An 18,453-nucleotide genomic window follows, 5' to 3' on the forward strand; every position below is an offset into this window, starting at 1 on the left:
ATCCCAGATTAGAGGTAGATTACAGGTAGGAGAAATAATTTAGAAGCAAGTGGATTTTCTTTATTTTAAGGACTAAGATATGAAGGAATGGAAATTATGTTAAATCTTGAGTTAGACCACATCTAGAGTATCTCATTTAGTTCTGAGATCCCTCAGAGCTAAGGATGACTTGTTTCCACTCTGCTGCTATGGGTTCTTAGGTGAATGATGAAACCAATGTGGGTCTCTCAGACTCTACCACTGGAAGGCCAGCAGGTGATGGACAAGGCAGTAGTCCGGGACCCTCCTTCTGTCATTTATGCAGGGCCACTGTGTGCTCCCAACAAATGGACTCAAGGTTTTGGTGCCAATGCAATCACTCCTCTTCCAGTCTGAGTGATTACAGATTCTGGATTTCCTCAAGTTGGTCGGGATGTAATACTTTTGTTAAGGAGGTTTTGAGAACATAATTGAATTATTTCCTCTATCAAGCTGGTAACCTCTTGCCATGACAGAGCTTGGATTAGAGCATCTGTTTCGGGAGTGCTATCGGGCACGTAAATGATGTGGGCTGCCCAATGAAGCCAATTGAGTGTAATTAAGACCTCATCCTGGAGATGCTGGCCTGGGACAGAACACAGACATTGATTCACTTATCCTGCCAGTAGATTTGGAGGATTTTGCTGAGACAACAGTGGTATCTTTCCATTGCTTTGAGGTGCCTGCTGCAGGTAGTTCATGTCTAAGAGGCATGCAGGAGACTAGAGATCACATCTGCCCAGTAGACCATGAGCTTTGTACCAGGTTTGATCCTCAAACATCCCTTGGCCCTCAGTTATGCTGGTACACTGCCAGCTATGGTGACTTTCATCATCAGTGTCTGCATTTGTTGAGAGGTGGTTCCTGAGATGGGAAACATTCCATGTTTTCCAGAGTATTATTGTGGATCTTTATTGTTGGAGGGTGATATTTTGCAGGAGGCAGCTTGGTAGAGGTTCTGTGTTCTGTGGATGTTCATGCAAGTCTGATCCTCTCACGTTTCAGTGTATGAGTCAATGATGACTCTGAACTCAAACCCTGAATTTGCACATCCCAAGCTTAATGACTGAAGTCGGTGGAGGCAATGCAAAAGACGTGACTTAAAATTCTAGGCAGATCATTCCCCAGTGACATTGGAAAGTGCAGACTCACACAAAGAGTGGTGGTAAAAAATTTGCAATGCTTACCTTCAGAAAGCTGGGGAGACAATCAACTGTAAATTTGAACTGAGATTTCCATTAGCTGGGAGTATTATGGTTCACAAAACCAAGGTGAGTAGATGAAGATACAAGTTAACCATCAGCAACTGAATGAAGTTACAAATTTGGGGGGCTGAATGGCCTACAGCTGTCCCCAAATTCCCATTACCTTATGCCCCCTGTGGGCTGCTTGGCTGTAAGAACCTGGACCATTTAGCAGTGTAACCTCGGTACAACAGTCCCCTTCATTACGATGGCATCTGAAGTCCAAGGTTTGTGAAGGGTTCTTGAACTCTCCACTTATGCCCAAGTTGTTAACAATAAGTCAGTATTCCTGCATTCGACCCCCCCACCACTCCAGTCATGTTCTACCCTTAATATATTCTTAGTTTGATTGGGGGTAAGTGGTGGACATTCAGGACTGAAGTGAGGAGAAATCTCTTTTATACTGAGGACTGCAATTCTTTGGAATTCTCTAAGCTAGTGGCTGAGGATATGTAGTTATTAAGCATATTCAAGAATAAGAATGAATGCTTCCTGGCCATTCAGGAAAGCTGGCGATATCACAATCCAAAAATGCAGAAGTTGAAAATCTGAAATAACAGTCTCTAAGCTGAAGCAGAAGCTGTTTCTTTTTTCTACAGAAGCTGCCTGACCTGCTGAGTGTTTTCAACATTTTGTTTTTATTTCAGGGAATTTGGGAATTGGCTGGGAAAGTGGATGAGATACAAGAGCAGCCATGAACCTACTAAATGATGAAGCAGGTCAAAGGTAGGCACGGCTCATTCCTCCTTCTTATTCTGTTCATACACTTACAGATGCTACCAGACAGCATTATAGCCCAGAATTCCCACTCTTGTGTTGACGGAAGTGATCGAATTACCTTGATCCTTTGATTCCGCTTGAGCAAACTCCTCCAGGTGAGCCTCTATCAGATCTGCCAGTTTATGAAGTATTTGGGAACGCTGCAAAGGGCTCCTTGCCGACCACCCAGGGAAAGCAGCTTTGGCAGCACTTACTGCCGCATCCACCTTTAACGAAAGTTTAAAGCAACAAACCAAGTCACGAGAAATCAAAAACACTCCACTTCTTCAGTGTGCATTTTCTATCTTATCAGACTTCAACTAGCCAGCTGATTTAATTTACTTGACTTGGATTAGTGAGACACCAAGGTTCTAAAGAGAGGTTTGTATATGGTTGACTGAAATATCAAGAACTACACTCTTGGCAGTATTCAGTCACTATAACTATTCCCATTTCACATTAAGTGTATGGATTTCTTAAATCTCTGCATCTTAACCTGATAATTTTAGTGTTCATACAGTATATTCCTTGTGGATCAGGCAACCCTGACTAGAAATTAGACTCAAGTTCTCTGTCCTGTTCCCTATGATTCCCTGGTTAAGATTCCACTAACTCCGGGAAGCATCTCCTAGACTACGGATGGATGTGTATAATTTAATGCCATCAAACTGGCAGCTGCATGATCTTGCATTACTTCTAATAGGTTAACATTACTTCATCAATACATGCATATCTTCTTGATACTTAGAACCAGAGGGAATCAGGAGATATGGAAATCAATAACTGCAGATGCTGTAAATCTAAAATAAGGGGCTTTGACCATAGGAAAAATCAATTCAGACAGCAATAACAAGTTTGCGACATTGTAGACCACTGCTAAAATTAAGAAAAAAAATCTCAATTTAGAAAATATATAGAATTTCCTGTTGGCCTGGAACCCTGTTCAACATTGCTATGTTGCTATATTTTTCTATGTTGCTGTTTTTCTACTATGGTTCTGCCATATTCTATTCCTTAGGCACACAACAAGTTTTCCACTGAGGATCTTCTTTATCCTTTTCCTGGAAAAGAGGATGTGGTCAGCAGGTAACTGCTGTATCTCAAGCACTCTACACCTAACTCCACAGGTGCTAGTAGGGTCTGGAAACACTGACGAAATGAGACTTACAGCTGAGCTTCATGCACAGGCAAAAGACTGCCAGTGATTGGAGAAGTCACAATTGCATTTGCTTTAATGCATCAAAACCAATTCAAACTGTCACACACCACTGCAGATACAAGACAAGTACAAGTACAGATATAGGGATCTTTGTTTCTTTGAATTACCTTGTTCACCTCCCCCTCCTGATGAACAAGTCAGAAGTAGCACAGGAATACTGTGCAATTTACAGTGGGTTGACTTTCCTAGGTACCTCCAGTTGACACGATATTTTCTTCTTTATTTCAATCAGTACATAAGAGATTTAAAAATCATCCTCTCCCACAGAATAAACCAGGCTCTTGTTTATGTTAGTTCATATGTCAATGGATTGATTGCCTATTCGCATGTTTGTGTATAAGGGGCCATGGTATCTGCAGGGATTAGTTCTAAAATATCATTGATTGACAACTCTTTCTGAATTTGATAAGTTCTCATTTAATTAAGTGTTCAAGGAAGACATTACACTTGAAATGTAAACCTCTCCTTTCTGAGTAGATTCCATCTGATTTGTTATATGTATCTAGTGTTTCCTGACTGTGTTTTGGATTTCCAGAAGTACTTTGGTCTCATGTTATTTAAACTTGTTTCATTCGATTTATTTTCTGGTTGGTTCAAACTTTGATAAGCTAATTGTTTCCCATGGATAGTGAGGAACAAAGAGCTTTGTGAGAATATATTATTGCCCACAATGATTAAGGTAATGTTAGATTATGCTTATTGATGAGATGCCTTTGTTTATTACCTGTAATTAAAAACAATGCTTTGTTCACTTATTCTTTACAGTTTTATCATCTGTATGTTGGTTTAAACCCATGCTATAATCTACTTGTGGTGCCATACTGCCACCTCCTGGAACTAAGGAATTGCACAACAGTACACTGTATGTTTCCCATTCCGTCAGTAAGAACATATCTTAATATCTGTATAAGTGAAAGGAATGTCTGTGCAAAAACTAATCAATGTACACGGTTAATAATGCTGGACAAAAAGTATGCCCAGTGTGAAAGAAAGGTGGCCACTCAACCCCTGATCTTTGGCCCCTCCTCTCCTCATGCTCTCCATCTCTCCAAACTTTCCTAATGATCCCTCCTTGTGTTCACCTACTCCTGCCACCATCTCCACTCTCCTGCTCCAGTCACCTTCCACACAAACTCCATCTCCCCAACGTTCCTCTGCACAAGAGCCACACCTGCCCCACCTCCACTCCAGCACACATACAATCTCATACTGGCATCCATTCCTGGCTGCTTTCTTGTTTGTCAGCAAGCAGCCTATCAATGAGACTGGCCATCAGGCAGTGATCTCCAAAAGATATTTAAAAGATGTCCCATTTTTAATTTCAGTAGAACATCTGAAAACCTCGTGTCTTTTTTTTCAAGGAGGTGTAAACCAATACACACCTGGCCCATTGTTGCTTAGAGCTCTGCTGCACAGCCTAATTGCACAGACACAAGGCACTGAATGACTTTTTTCCATTTCTGTGATCATTCGACATGCTAAAAGAATACCCATACTTGGCTAGAAGAAGTGAGCATGAGACTTCTGTCTTACCAGACCTCTAACTGCCAATGTGATATAAAACCAAAGCAACAGCTGTTATAGAAATAGATGTGCTTAAGGTAATTCCTGGGTCACCTCGGGGCCAACACAAAGCCACAGATGTCAAGTTACCAACAACATAGGGAACTGGGCACCTAAATTAATCACATGCACTCTTCAGACACTGTTCCCCTCCCTTTCAAGACTGACACTTCCCGAAGTTTCAGTTGCAATATATTCGCATGTTTAACAATCAAAAGCCTTTCACTCTGCTAGCAGTAGTTTGGGATTGATTGCACTTTCCGAACAAATGTGGACAAGTTGCATCCCTCTTTTTTCAGGACTGCTCCTGTGCTCAGCCATTATTGCCAGAAAGCCCAGTGGTCATCATTTGTGATCGAGGAACAGCTTCATAAATAGGAGGGTTATGTTGAACCTGTAGGCCACAAGTGCATCTAAATCTGTTCACCACATCTTAGGAAGGATGTGAAAATCTGGCAGTTGTAGAAAGGATTCACTAGAAATGGTTCCAGGATGAGGGATTTTAGCCACAAGGTTAGACTGGGGTTGTTCTTGAGGCAAGGGGATTTGATGAAGGTGTACAAGGTCATGATAGGTTTATATATGGTAAACAAAAGGGAGCTGTTCCCATTGGTGGTTGCTTCAACGACCAGGGAACACAGATTTAAAGCAATGGGTGAAAGACACAAGGAGGCTGTTTATACTTCCCACTGCCTCGGGAAAGCAGCTAACATAATCAAGGACCACTCCCACTTCCACTCCGCTCGTTCTCTCTTCTCCCCCCTCCCGTTAGGCAGAAGATACAAAAGCCTGAGAGCAGATACCACCAGACTGAAGGACAGCTTCTATCCCACTGTTACCAGACTCTTGAATGGATCTGTCATGTGCTAAAAGATGAGCTCTAGAACTATTGATCTCCCAATCTTCCTCGTTGTGGCCCTTGCACTTTATTTGTCGACCTGAACTGCAACATAACATTCTGTATTCAGTTTTCTTTTTACTACCTCGATGTAATTACATATAGCATGATCTGTCTGGAACGCTTGCAAAGACAAAGCACTTCATTGTATCTCGGTACATGTGACAATAATAAAACAATAATAATAATAAGCTGAGAAGATAAATGAAGAATAAAGGACAAAGAAGGGGAGAGGGAAGGGAGCAGATCCTAAGGAGAAGGAAGGGAGAATATATGCCTATGAAAGTGGGAGAATGTGAGGTAAAGTAGAAAATGGAGAAATGAAGAGAAGGAGGAAAATTAGTGACAATGAAGAAAAGATAAAAGTAAAGAAGGAAGGAAATTTGGGAGCAAAGCTTTAAACTAATTTAGACAATGAAAGCCTGCATTTAATAGAGCAAGTAGGAGTTAGCATTTCATAATTCAGACGAGGTTCTGAAATTAAAATGGCTGAGGCATCAAGCCAACACGATCATGAATTGCTCACTTCAGGTACAGTACATTAACTTATGTCCCAAGTAAGATCAGGGCTTAAGTGTCAATGCTCCAGTGTATGGTGCTTGCCACTGATCAGAAGTCACCTCCTGTATGCTGCATCATCTCTTCTAAAGTGATTTGTCAAATTTTCCACAGAGGCAAATGCACTATCACTTCCAGCCATCACTTGCAATAGGATCAAACATTATGAGCAAGATCAATGGTATGAATAAAAAGTTCTTATATTTGTCACATCAAGAACTACTCAGTTGCACAGATTTAGCACGTGGGCAATTCTGAGCATCCCAGTGCGACAATGGCTGACACGAGGGGACATAATTTTAAGGTGATTGGAGGAAGATATAAGGGGGATGTTAGGGGTAAGTTCTTTACACAGAGAGTGGTGAGTGCGTGGAATGCACTGCCAGCAGAGGTTGTGGGGGCGGATACATTAGGGACATTTAAGAGACTCTTAGATAGACACATGAATGACAGAGAAATGGGGAGCTATGTGGGAGGGAAGGGTTAGATAGATACTAGAGCAGGATAAAATGTCGGCACAACATCATAGGCCGAAGGGCCTGTACTGTGCTGTAATGCTCTATGTTCTATGTTTTGAGAAAAGCTATCCTGCATTGGAAGAGCTGATGATATTTTCACATAACAGTAAAGGCATGCACATTACAATTATTTACCAATTGTCTAGAATTTTAGGCAAGCTGGTAAAAGTAAAAAGCTTTCTAAAATGAAATACATCAATTACTTTGAAATAAGATTCACATCACAATGTCCTTTAATTTTTAATTATTTCCCCAAATGCCAAACTAAAACAATACTGAATGAAACCCACAATTCTGAGGCAGAAGCTTTTATTTTACTAGTTTTACTAGTTTATTACTTTGACAATTTTTACTTCAAAAGATCACAACTGATTAAAAACAAATAAATCCATGTTAGTGAAATAAACAAAAGAGAGGGCCTTTGTACCTTGTCAATACTTTGTAATTAATCATTACCTCGGGGTTCAGTATCCATGGTCAGTTTGGAGTTCAAATGCTATTTGATAAAGAAACAACAAGGCCTTGAGATTACTTGCATTTAAGCTTCCTACTGTTTGGGTGATTGATATTGATTAATTACACAACAATTTCAGATAACTAGAGCAAATAATGAAACCCTTTTACTTTACTTTTCTCTATAATTTATTGAACACTATAGCAAGGTTAAAATGCGTATTTGAAGCTATCACTGACCTAAACTTTAAAGTCAAGCACTTTCACTTTTTGCTTCAGACATTAGAACATAAAACTTAGAACTTTGAACATAGAACAGTACAGGCCCTTCAGCCCACGATGTTGTGCTAACCTATATAAACCTTATCCACATTCAATCTATCCCCCTCTCTACTTCACCTCCCATAACCCTCTATTCGTCTTTTGTCCATGTGCCTAATAGTCGCTTAAATGACCCTATTGTATCGGCCCCTACCGCCACCCCCGACAGTGTATTCCAGGCACTCACCACTCTCTGTGTAAAAAACCTACCTCTGACATCTTACCTGAACTTTCCTCCATGCACCTTAAATGGGTGACCTCTAGTATTGGCCATTGCCACCTTGGGGAAAAGATGCTAGCTGCCCACTCTGTCTACGCCTCTCATAATCTTATACACCTTATCTTATACACCTTATAATCTTATACATCTATCAAGTCTCCTTTCATCCTCCATCGCACCAAAGTGAACAGCCCTAACTTGCTCAGCCTCTCCTCATAAGACATGCTCTCCAACCCAGGTAGCATCCTTGTAAATCTCCTCTGCACCCTCTCCAAAGCTTCCACCTCCTTCCTATAATGGGATGACCAGAACTGAACACAATACTCCAAGTGTGGTCTAACCAGAGTCTTATAGAGCTGCAGCATTACCTCTCGGCTCTTGAACTCAATCCCCCAGCCAGCACACCATACACCTTCTTAACTGCCCTATCCACTTGTGAGGCAACTTTGAGGGATCTATGAACTTGGACCCCAAGATCTCTCTGTTCCTCCACACTTCTAAGAATCCTGCCATCAACCATGTACTCTGCCTTCAAGTTCATTCTTCCAAAGTGTATCACTTCACACTTCTCCGGATTGAATTCCATCTGCCACTTCTCTGCCCAGCTCTGCATCCTGTCTAAATCCCATTGCAACCTACGACAACCTTCTTCACGATCTACTACACCACCAACCTTTGTGTCATCTGCAAACTTACCAACCCATCCTTCCACTTCCTTATCCAAATCTTTTATAAAAATCACAAAGAGCAGGGGTCCCAGAACAGATCCTTGTGGAACACCACTAGTCACCGACCTCCAGGTCGAATACTCCCCTTCTACAACCACCATCTGCCTTCTGTGGGCAAGCCAATTCCGAATCCACACAGCTAATTTTCCATGGATCCCATTCCTCATGATTTTCTGAATGAGCCTACCATGGGGAACCTTGTCAAATGCCTTGCTAAAATCCATATATACCACATCCACCACACTACCTTCATCAATTTGTCTTGTCACTTCCTCAAAAAACTGTATTAAGCTCATGAGGCACGATCTGCCTTTCACAAAGCCATGTTGACTGTCTCCAATAAGACTATGCTTCTAGAAATGCTCATAAATCCTGTCCTTAAGAATCCTCTCTAATAGTTTGCCCACCACTGACGTAAGACTCACTGATCTATAATTCCCGGGATTATTCGTTTTACCTTTCTTGACCAACGGAACAATGTCTGTCATCCTCCAATCCTCCAGTACCACTCCTATGGCCAGGGAGGACTCAAAGATCATTGTTAATGCTTCAGCAATCTCTTCCCTTGCTTCCCAATAGTAACCTGGGGTATATCCTGTCCTGCCCTGAGGACTTACCTATCCTAATGCTTTTTAGTAGCTCCAACACTGCTTCTTTCTTAACCTCGACATGCTCCAACACATTTGCCTGTTCTACGCTAACCTCACATTCGTCTAAGTCTCTCTCACTGGTGAACAGTGAAACAAAATATTCATTTAGGACCTCCCCTACCTCCTTCACCTCCAAACACATTTATCCCACCTTATCCCTGAGCAGTCCTACCCTCACCCTAATCATCCTCTTTTTCCTCACATATGTGTAGAACGCCTTAGGGTTTTCCTTAACCCTACTTGCCAAGGCTTTCTCATGCCCCTTTCTAGCTCTCCTTGGTCCCTTCCTTCCTGGCTACCATATAACTCTCTAGAGCCCCATCTGAGTTTTGCTTCCAAAACCTTAAATAGGCTTCCTTCTACCTCTTGAGGAAACCTTCCACATCTCTTGTTAACCATAGTTCCTTCATCCTACCATCCTTTCTTTCTCTCAGCGGGACAAACCTATCTAGAACCCCATGCAAGTAGTCCCTAAACAACCTGCACATTTCTGCAGTGCATTTACCAGAGAACATCTGTTCCCAGTTTATGCTCCCAAGTTCTTGCCTAACCCCATCGTAATTTGCCCTCCCCCAATTAAATACTTTCCCATAATGTCTGCTCCTATCTTTGTCAATGGCTATGCTAAAGGTCAGGGATTTGTGGTCACTATCCCCAAAATGCTTGCCCACCGAGAGGTCTTTCACCTGACCAGGTTCATTGCCTAATACCAGATCCAGCATGGCCTCTCCTCTAGTCGGCCTGTCTACATACTGTCAGGAATCCTTCCTGTACACACCTAACATATTCTGCCCCAGCTAAACCTTTTGCACTAAGGAGGTGCCAATTAATATCAGGGAAGTTGAAGTCACCCATGACAATAACCCTTTTGTTTTTGTACCTTTCCAACATCTGCCTACCTATCTGCTCCTCAGTGTCCCAATGGCCATTCGGGGACATACAGAATACTCCCAATAGAGTGATCGCTCCTTTCCTGTTTCTGACTTCCACCCACACTGACTCAATAGATGATCCTTCTATGATGTCCTCCCTTCCTACTTGTGTGATATTATCTCTGATTAGCAATGCCACCCCCACACCCCTTCTACCCTCTTCCCTATCCCTTTTGAAACATCTAAACCCCAGAACCTCAAGCAGCCACTCCTGCCCTTGCGACAGCCAAGACTCTGTAATGGCCACAACATCGTAATTTCATGTACTGATCCATGCTCTAAGTTCATCACCCTTATTCTTAACATTTCTCGCATTAAGGTAAACACATTCAAACCATCTAACTGTTTGCATTTATGTCCCGTCCCCTGCCTATCCTTCCTCACCTTCTCTGTACACATCGCATCTACTTTTACACCAACTGATCCATCCTCTAATCAGATACTCCGGTTCACATCTCCCTTCCAAGCCAGTTTAAACCTTTCCCAACAGCTCTAGCAAACCTGCCCGCAAAGACATTGGTCCCTCTCCAGTTCAGGTGTAACCCGTCCCTTTTGTACAGGTCATACATACCCCAGTAGTGATCACAATGATCCTCAAATCTGAACCCCTGCCCACTGCACCAACTCTTCAGCCACTTAATAGTCTGCTGTATCTTCCTATTCTTTCCCTCCCTAGTGCATGTCACAGGCAGCAGTCCAGAGATTACTACCCTTGAGGTCCTGCTTTTTAGCTTCCTTCCCAATTCCCAATACTCGCACTTCAGGACCTCCTCCCTTATCTTACCTATGTCATTGGTGCCAATGTGCACCATGACTTCTGGCTCCTCACCCTCCCCCTTAAAAATACTATGCACTTGATCTGAGACATCCCAGACCCTGGCACCTGGGAGTCAACATACCATCTGGGAGTCTCATTCTTGTCCACAGAATCTCCTGTCTGTCCCCCTATACCCCATCACTATTGCACTCTCTTCCCCCCCCCCACCTTTCCTTCTGAGCCACAGAGCCAGACTCCACACCAGAGACCCAGCTCTACAAGGATTGTAGAAATGTTTCCACAAAATCCTGGAAATCCCTTGCTGAAAGAACTGTGAATTGCAAGGTGGGTCACCACCATCTTCTCAAGGTCAATTAAGGATGAGCAAAAATGGTGGTCTTGCCAGCCACATCAACATTCCCTGTAGGATTATAAAAAACACCAAAGGATTTTATCACTAGAAAGGAGACCCTCTCTGATCTCATTCTCTCCATGAGATATCCCCTGCTTCCTTTAACCCACTAAACCACCAAGCACCTAATTGTTCTTCATGGGTCGCACACCAACTGTCATTGCAAATTGTTGCCTCTCCTTAGACATCACCTCCTCTAGTTCAAAACCATCATCACCAGTTCCCGCTCAAACAACGCAACCTCAGCTCTGCGTCCTTGCAAACTGCCACTGAATATCCCACTGCTATTGCCTCCAAATTTCAGCCCACTTTCCCATACTTCTGTGGTGATGTCTCTCCAAGCAGATTTCCACCTTTCCAATGGAATTAAATGAAACAGTTTACTTCCACAAATATGCAGTTGACTCCCTTCTCTCTCTAACAAATACCTCGACCCCTGCCATCCAAGCCCCAGCCTCGTAACATTCTCTAGACAAGCCACAAATTTCCTCAATTAGCATTGAGAAGAACACAGCCACTAACATCAGCCACCACAACATACACCACATCAGACCTATCCATTCTGTCCTCTTCTGCAGCCATTGTTCCAGATTCAGAAGTAGTTAGTAACTTTAGGATTGAATCTATCCCAAACTAAGCTTCCAATGCCATAATGACTCAATCATTAGGTCCACTTATTTCCACATCTATTATCATATCTGCGTCCATTTCTGCCTCACCCAAGTGAACATGAAACTCCATCTGCTTGTCGTCCTGCTCACGCTCAATAATTCCAGAGAGGTGTTGCTTGATTCCCAGTGGCAGCCGATGATTAAACATAACACTGCAATTGAATTCATGCCAGTTTTGGTGCTGTCTCACTAACACAGTCACTATGGATCAGCTTTATTCCCCATTCCTTCATGAACTTGGATCCATTTGGCTAGCAGTTCCTGCTCCACTCCACTAAGTATACAGGTGGGCTTCCTGTTTCAACTGATCACTTTAATGCATGTGTTCAGCTCTGGATTCCTGCTTCAGCTGGCCAATGCATGCTCAGTAAGAGACAAGATGAAAGGAATGTGCCCTTCCAATTGCACAGGAAAGGCACTAAAGTGCACGTACAGGTGTCTGTTCCCATGTATTAGTACCTGCGGTCAGATATCTCACCCTGTCGGATGTGGGGGGAAACCCGAGCACCCAGAGGAAACCCACACGATCACAGGGAGGATGGGAAAACTCCACACAGACGGCACCTGATATCAGGATTGAACCTGGATCTCAGGCACTGTGAAGTAATGGATCTACTAGCTGTGCCATTGTGCTGCCCCAACTTCAGTGCTGCAGCCAGTAAACAAGCGTTACTTTAGTTCCCGAACTTCCTTTTGTAAATTCTATGAACCATCACCCAACACCCACATACACTGCAGATAAAATCAAGACAGAGTGCCAGACCATCGGCTATACAATTAAAAGAAAAACGAGTTGCTGTTGGCTAGTTTGTTGACATTAGGGGTAGAGTTAGACTTTGTGGGGTATGATCTCCCACCCCCTCATGACTCATGCACCTTCTTTAAACTTCAACCAATCCGACTTTCTGCTGCCCATATCTTAATCCACAGCAACTCCTAATCTCTTCCAAAATTCTTACCCTTTCTAGCTTGCCTTACTCCAAGCCAAGCATCTCCAATTTTAAATGCACATCTGGTGTTGATACCCTTTCACTCACTGCTATCCCTTCCTGCTTTACAAGACCCCACCTCCACAATTCTTTGCACACCCTCTCCTTCCATCTCTCATCTATTGTGCATCCTAAATCTTCCACTCAGCCCAGGAACCATACTTTGTTGCAATAACAAACTCAAATATAAATTTGGATTGGTGGACTCCAGGATCATGTTATGCTACAGTTTTAAAGTTTGTTGTCATCAACTGCTGTTATGCAGAATCCAGTGCAGTTGAAACTCCCTCTTTCCTGTCACTCTCTCTGCCCATTGTCAACTGCCAATCTGACAGTAGTGTGGGCTTCCAGATCCTTCTGTAGGAGTCTCCTTAAAGGTCAACACTGACCAAATTTTTTGTTCATTCCAAATATTTCCTCTTTGCCTCATTATCCACGTTTGCCTGTATGCTTATATGTAAAAATGTCTTAAATATTTTTCTAAGCCAAAGGTACCATAAAACATAATCTGTTGTTGTAAACTATAAAGAATTTACATTCAGGTTCTATATTCAAGGGGCATTGGCATCAAATTGTTAACTCATCCCACTTTACTGTCAATAGTAGGAAGACTCTGCACATGTACAAAGCTGTGTACATTACCTTTAACTGGCTATTAACTTTCCAGTCAGTGATGAAACAGTCATCAATGACTTTAAAAATCAAATATGGATTAGTGGATTCCTGGATCATTGTGTGCTTTAATTGCTGTTGTGCATCTTGCACAGAGCTTAAGCAATTAAAATCTACTCTCTCCTGGTAGACTTCCTCAGCTCATTCCTGATCTGCCACTAAACTACCATCTCTTACTGCTTTAAACTTGTGAAGATTGCAAGGTGAATAGAGTCAGGACTTGCAAGCTCTGGCCAGCCATGAGGCCATCCTCCAAGAGTCCAGCAGGAAAGTTCCTGGCAAATTCTCCTTTGGTTTTAAGAGAAAAGAAATCTGACAACAAATCAACAAAGCTGCATAAAGTTTACAATTGAGCACGTAAATCAGTCTGTACTTAGCTACAATAATGTAATAGTCACCTCAGTCATTAGATTAAAGAGCTTTAATTTAAGTAACAGATTGTTCTGTTAGCAGATGTAGAAAATCATCATTGACTAATATCTTGAATTTTCTATAATGTTTTTAAGTCTTCTCATGGGATAACTCAGAATGTCAATATGTATTCATAGACACACAATAACTATGGCCTTGGCTGAATGTAGTCGTAGAAACATAGAAATATAGGAACAAGATTAGGCCATTTGGCCCTTTGAGTCTGTATCACCATTCAATACAATCATGGCTGATCCTCTATTTCAATACCACATTCCCACCCTCTCCATACACCTTGATGCCCTATGTCTAGAAATCTTCCTATCTCCTTTCGCATATCTTCTGCACCTTGGCCTCCCAAGCTTTTTTGTAGTAGAGAATTCCACAGGTTCATCACCTTCTAAGTGAAAAAATTTCTCTGTATTTCAGTACTAAGTGTGTACCCTGTATCCTGAAATTGTGACAATATCATCACTTTCCCTCACGCCCCCAGCCAGGGGAAACCTTCTCCCTGCACCCAACCTGTTAACCCCTATCAGAATTTTGTGTGTTACAGTAAGATTTCCTTTCATACTGAACTATAGTGAATACAGTCCTAATCAACCCAATCTCTCCTCACAAGACATCCTACCATCCCAGAATCAGTCTAGTGAACCCTGGATGTGCTCCCTCTAATGGCAAGTATATCCTTGTTTAGGTAAGGAGACCACAACTGCACACAATGCTCCAGGTGTTGTCTCACCAAGGCATTGTATAACTGTAGTACCGTACTCAAAACCCCTTGCAATGAAGACCAACCATCTGCTGCCATAACTCCTTGCTTCACCTGCATGTTTGTCTTCAGTGATTGGAGTACAATAACCTAATTCAGCTTTAACCAATCTGAATGTCCACCTTTTCTTCTTGTGGCCATGGATCTTTCTTCTCTCAAGCTCTACACAGGTTCCATTTGGCGGATGAAGGTAATGCATGGCACTTCGGTGAGTTTCTGTAAACTTTTATCATGCATTTCCTGCTGTTATGTACTTAACAATGCAAAATATGGTTTCAATTATCACCATTTCAAAGATGAATTATTTGTCAAAGTTATATCTCTCTATGACTATGATCCTTTGAAATCATGGCCCAGCACAAAATAGAAGCCAGTCAATTTAATTCAATCCATGTGAAATCAAGGAAAGTCTGAGAGCAACTTTCCAACTGTAGTATTGAAGGCCTGCACTCCAGAACCAGCTGCACATATAATCAGGCTGTTCCAGCACAGTTACATCACTGGCATCTAACCGCCAATGTGGAAAATTGCTCAGTTTTATTTTGTTCAGGAAAAAGCAGAAAAAAATCGAATCTGGCTAATTACTGCCAATGAGCCAATTCCCAATCATCAGCAAAATGACAAAAAGTGTGGTCAACAGTATTACCAAGGGGTATTTACTCAGCAGTAATCTGCTCACTGATGCCCAGTTTTGGTTTTGACAAGACCACTCTGCTTCAGACCTCATCATAGACATGGAGTAAAGAGCTGAATTCCAGAGGCGAGGTGAGGTAAGACTGGCAGCAAGGCAGGATTTGAGTGAGTGTGGCATCAAGGAGCCTTGGTACAAGCAGAATCAGTGGACATCAAGGGGAAAGCACTCAGATGGTTAGAGTTATGGCTTGCGCAGATTGTTGTGGTTGTTGGAGGTCAATCATACTAGCACTAGGACATCACTGCAGGAATTCTTTAGGGCAGTGTCCTAAGCTTGGCTATTTCATCAGTGACTTTCCTTTCATCATAAGGACAGAAGTGAGGGTGCTTGCATGCAGCAAGACCTGCACAACATTCAGGCATAGGAAAGTACCAGCAAGCAACATTCGACTCACAAAAATGCCAGGCAATGACCATCATCAAGAGAGTCTAACCACAGCATTCAATGACATTACCATCACTGAGACCCCATCATCAACCTTCAATGAGTCATCATTGACCAGAAACTCATCTGGACCAGCCACATCAATACCATGACTACAAGAGCAGCTGAGAGAATGGGAATCCTATGCTGAGAGACTTACCTCCTGACACCCCAGCAGTTTCCCTTTCAAGTTGCACACCATCCTGACTTGGAAATATATCATTGTTCTTTCATCACAATTGAGTCCAAGTCTTGTAAATCACTGCCCAGCAGCACTGTATGAGAACCTTCACAAGGAGGACTGCAGCGGTCTAAGAAGGTAGCTCACCACAACCTCCTGAACAGTGACAACAGAAGGGCAATAAATTCTGGCCTTGCCCTTAAGGCCCAGATCCCCTTTCCTCTATCTACAAGGCACAATACAGAAGTGTGGTGGATCCTTTCCTGGATGAGTGCAGTTCTGAGAACACTCAAGAAGATCAACATCTGTCTAAGACAAAGCAGTCTGCATAATTGGTACCCTATCTACCACCCTAAGCATTCAGTCCCCCTTCCACTGGTACACAGGTGATGGCTAATAGCATCTACAAAATGTACTTAAGTTACTCACTCAGGCTATTCTGTCAGCATCTCTCAAAGCCACAACCTACATCACCAAGAAGGACAAGGACTTCCAGTCCATGGGAACACTATCAGCTACATTTTCCCTTGCAAGTTGCACGCCATCCTGACTTGGAAACATATCATTGTTCTTTCATTGCTCTTGGGTCCAAATCTTGGAACTCACTACCCAACAGCACTATATGAGTACCTTCACAATCAGGACTGCAGTGAGGAAAGAAGGTGGCTCGCCACAACCTTCTGAACAGTGATTAGAGAAGGGCAATAAATTCTGTCCTTGCCAGTAAGGCCCAGATCCCCCAAAACAAATGAAAAAAACAAACAAAAATGATATTCCTTTGTAAATGGAAAGATTTCGTTCAAAGTGGTAAATGTTGGAGTGTTTCCTAGCCCCAGAAGATTCAGCAGATTTCAAATTGTCCCCAATGTTTGAATATCCCCATTGGTGAAAATTTCTGCTTTAAACTGTTTGGATTGTTTCTTAAATTGCAGGAAATTATACTTTCTGTTATAACATCACCACTGCTTTCTCTTGACCAAGGCAATCTGTCACTCTTTTCCCCATCAGTAATGTCAATGCTGCTTGGGTTTTTCCCTTAAGCTTGGGTGCAAGAGGCTTTCCCCCTGTCACTTCACACCACAACCAGCAGTCTAATCGAGGAAAGTAGGCATGCCCAAAGCTGAGACTCTGTATTAGGCATTCAGTCAATGGTCTCCATCTGCATCATCCCTGGTCTCAGGGCAGCTGCTAGACAGTGGGCCAAATATCTTCAGTGGTGTTCCTTGACAACAGCCCAGAAAGCAGGTGTAAATGTTAGAGGAAGCACCTCCTCTGATTTACAGTTTTCTTTCCCCCTCTCTGAAGTTGACAAGCCTCCAGTAAAATGACAGCAGCTCCGGAACAAAATTTCAGACCTCATCTTACCCTCAGCACAAAAAAAAGGGTAAATTTGCAATTATTTTGGTAAATTATCCTCCCTAAATTGTGACAGCTTTAGAAGCTCTACAAACTTTACGTTCAGCCCGACTGTTCACGAGTCATTGTTTTCACATATTTCACTTGGATGCACCATTAATGAAAAACGAGTTAATGTTTAAAAGAAAGCTGCGTAATCCATGTTTAGGCCACAAACTGAATACTAACTGAAGCACTATGGTTAAGTTTGTATTCAATGTGTAACGACAGTAAATACATGACATTAGAATAGACTGAAAATACAGCAATTAGAATAGCAAAATAAAAATCAATAATCGGCTAAATCTTTATCCTTCCTACGATCATATGCAATAATTTTGTCACCAACTCCAGCAGGTTATTTTAATCCCGATATAATCTTCATAATTAAATAATTTTCGAATAGCTGACAGACATATTGTACGGTCTACCCTGTTATGGTCTCACCTCTTCCTTCCCACTGTCTGGTACTCTGCAATAGACATCTCCGGACGAAGGGTCATAGGAATCAATGTGTCTGGAGCATGGTACAAATTTCCCTCCAATGTAATTCTCCAGCACTAAGTGTGTTCTCTGGTGAGCCATTTTGGGCATGATTTCTTCCTATTTCCCACCAGCTCAGCGACACAATTCGACCCAACATTGACAGGTCCAGCGACCGCCCCCTTTGAACTGCTCGCCTCCGCATTAGTCACGCAAAGCTGTTGAATGACGTCTGCGGCAGCCAGTCACCAGCGCCCAGACATCAACCACGGACGTCAATCAGCGACGCCCTCTTCCAATAGGCAGCCGAGGGAGCCGCCCATTCATGAGCTCAGTGAGGCACGTCGGAGAGTCGTGGAGGGATGCAGCGCAGAAGCAGGTCCTTCGGCCCACCAAGACAGCACCAACCGTCAAGCACTCATTTTTACACAAATCCTACCCGAATCCATTTTATTCCCCCCATATTACCAGCAACTCTCCCTAGATTCCACCACTCCCCTGCACACTAGGGG

At 42.6% G+C, this 18,453-nt stretch overlaps 1 protein-coding gene across 1 annotated transcript in view; it reads right to left on the bottom strand.

Annotated features, from left to right (window-relative positions):
• The window catches only part of aldh8a1 (aldehyde dehydrogenase 8 family, member A1), a 35,841-nt gene extending 17,734 nt beyond the window's left edge, over positions 1 to 18,107 (bottom strand). Inside the window, exons 1-2 of the mRNA XM_052024264.1 lie at positions 17,906 to 18,107; positions 2,101 to 2,248 (exon numbers count right to left, since the gene is read on the bottom strand). Of these exons, the coding sequence (XP_051880224.1) occupies positions 2,101 to 2,248; positions 17,906 to 18,052 (295 nt within the window). The 5' untranslated portion in view covers positions 18,053 to 18,107. The remainder of the gene's footprint in view (positions 1 to 2,100; positions 2,249 to 17,905) is intronic.
• Between the last annotated feature and the right edge of the window lie 346 nt (positions 18,108 to 18,453).

This window comes from Pristis pectinata, chromosome 10 (assembly GCF_009764475.1).
Source record: "Pristis pectinata isolate sPriPec2 chromosome 10, sPriPec2.1.pri, whole genome shotgun sequence".
Classification (NCBI taxonomy): Eukaryota; Metazoa; Chordata; class Chondrichthyes; order Rhinopristiformes; family Pristidae; genus Pristis; species Pristis pectinata.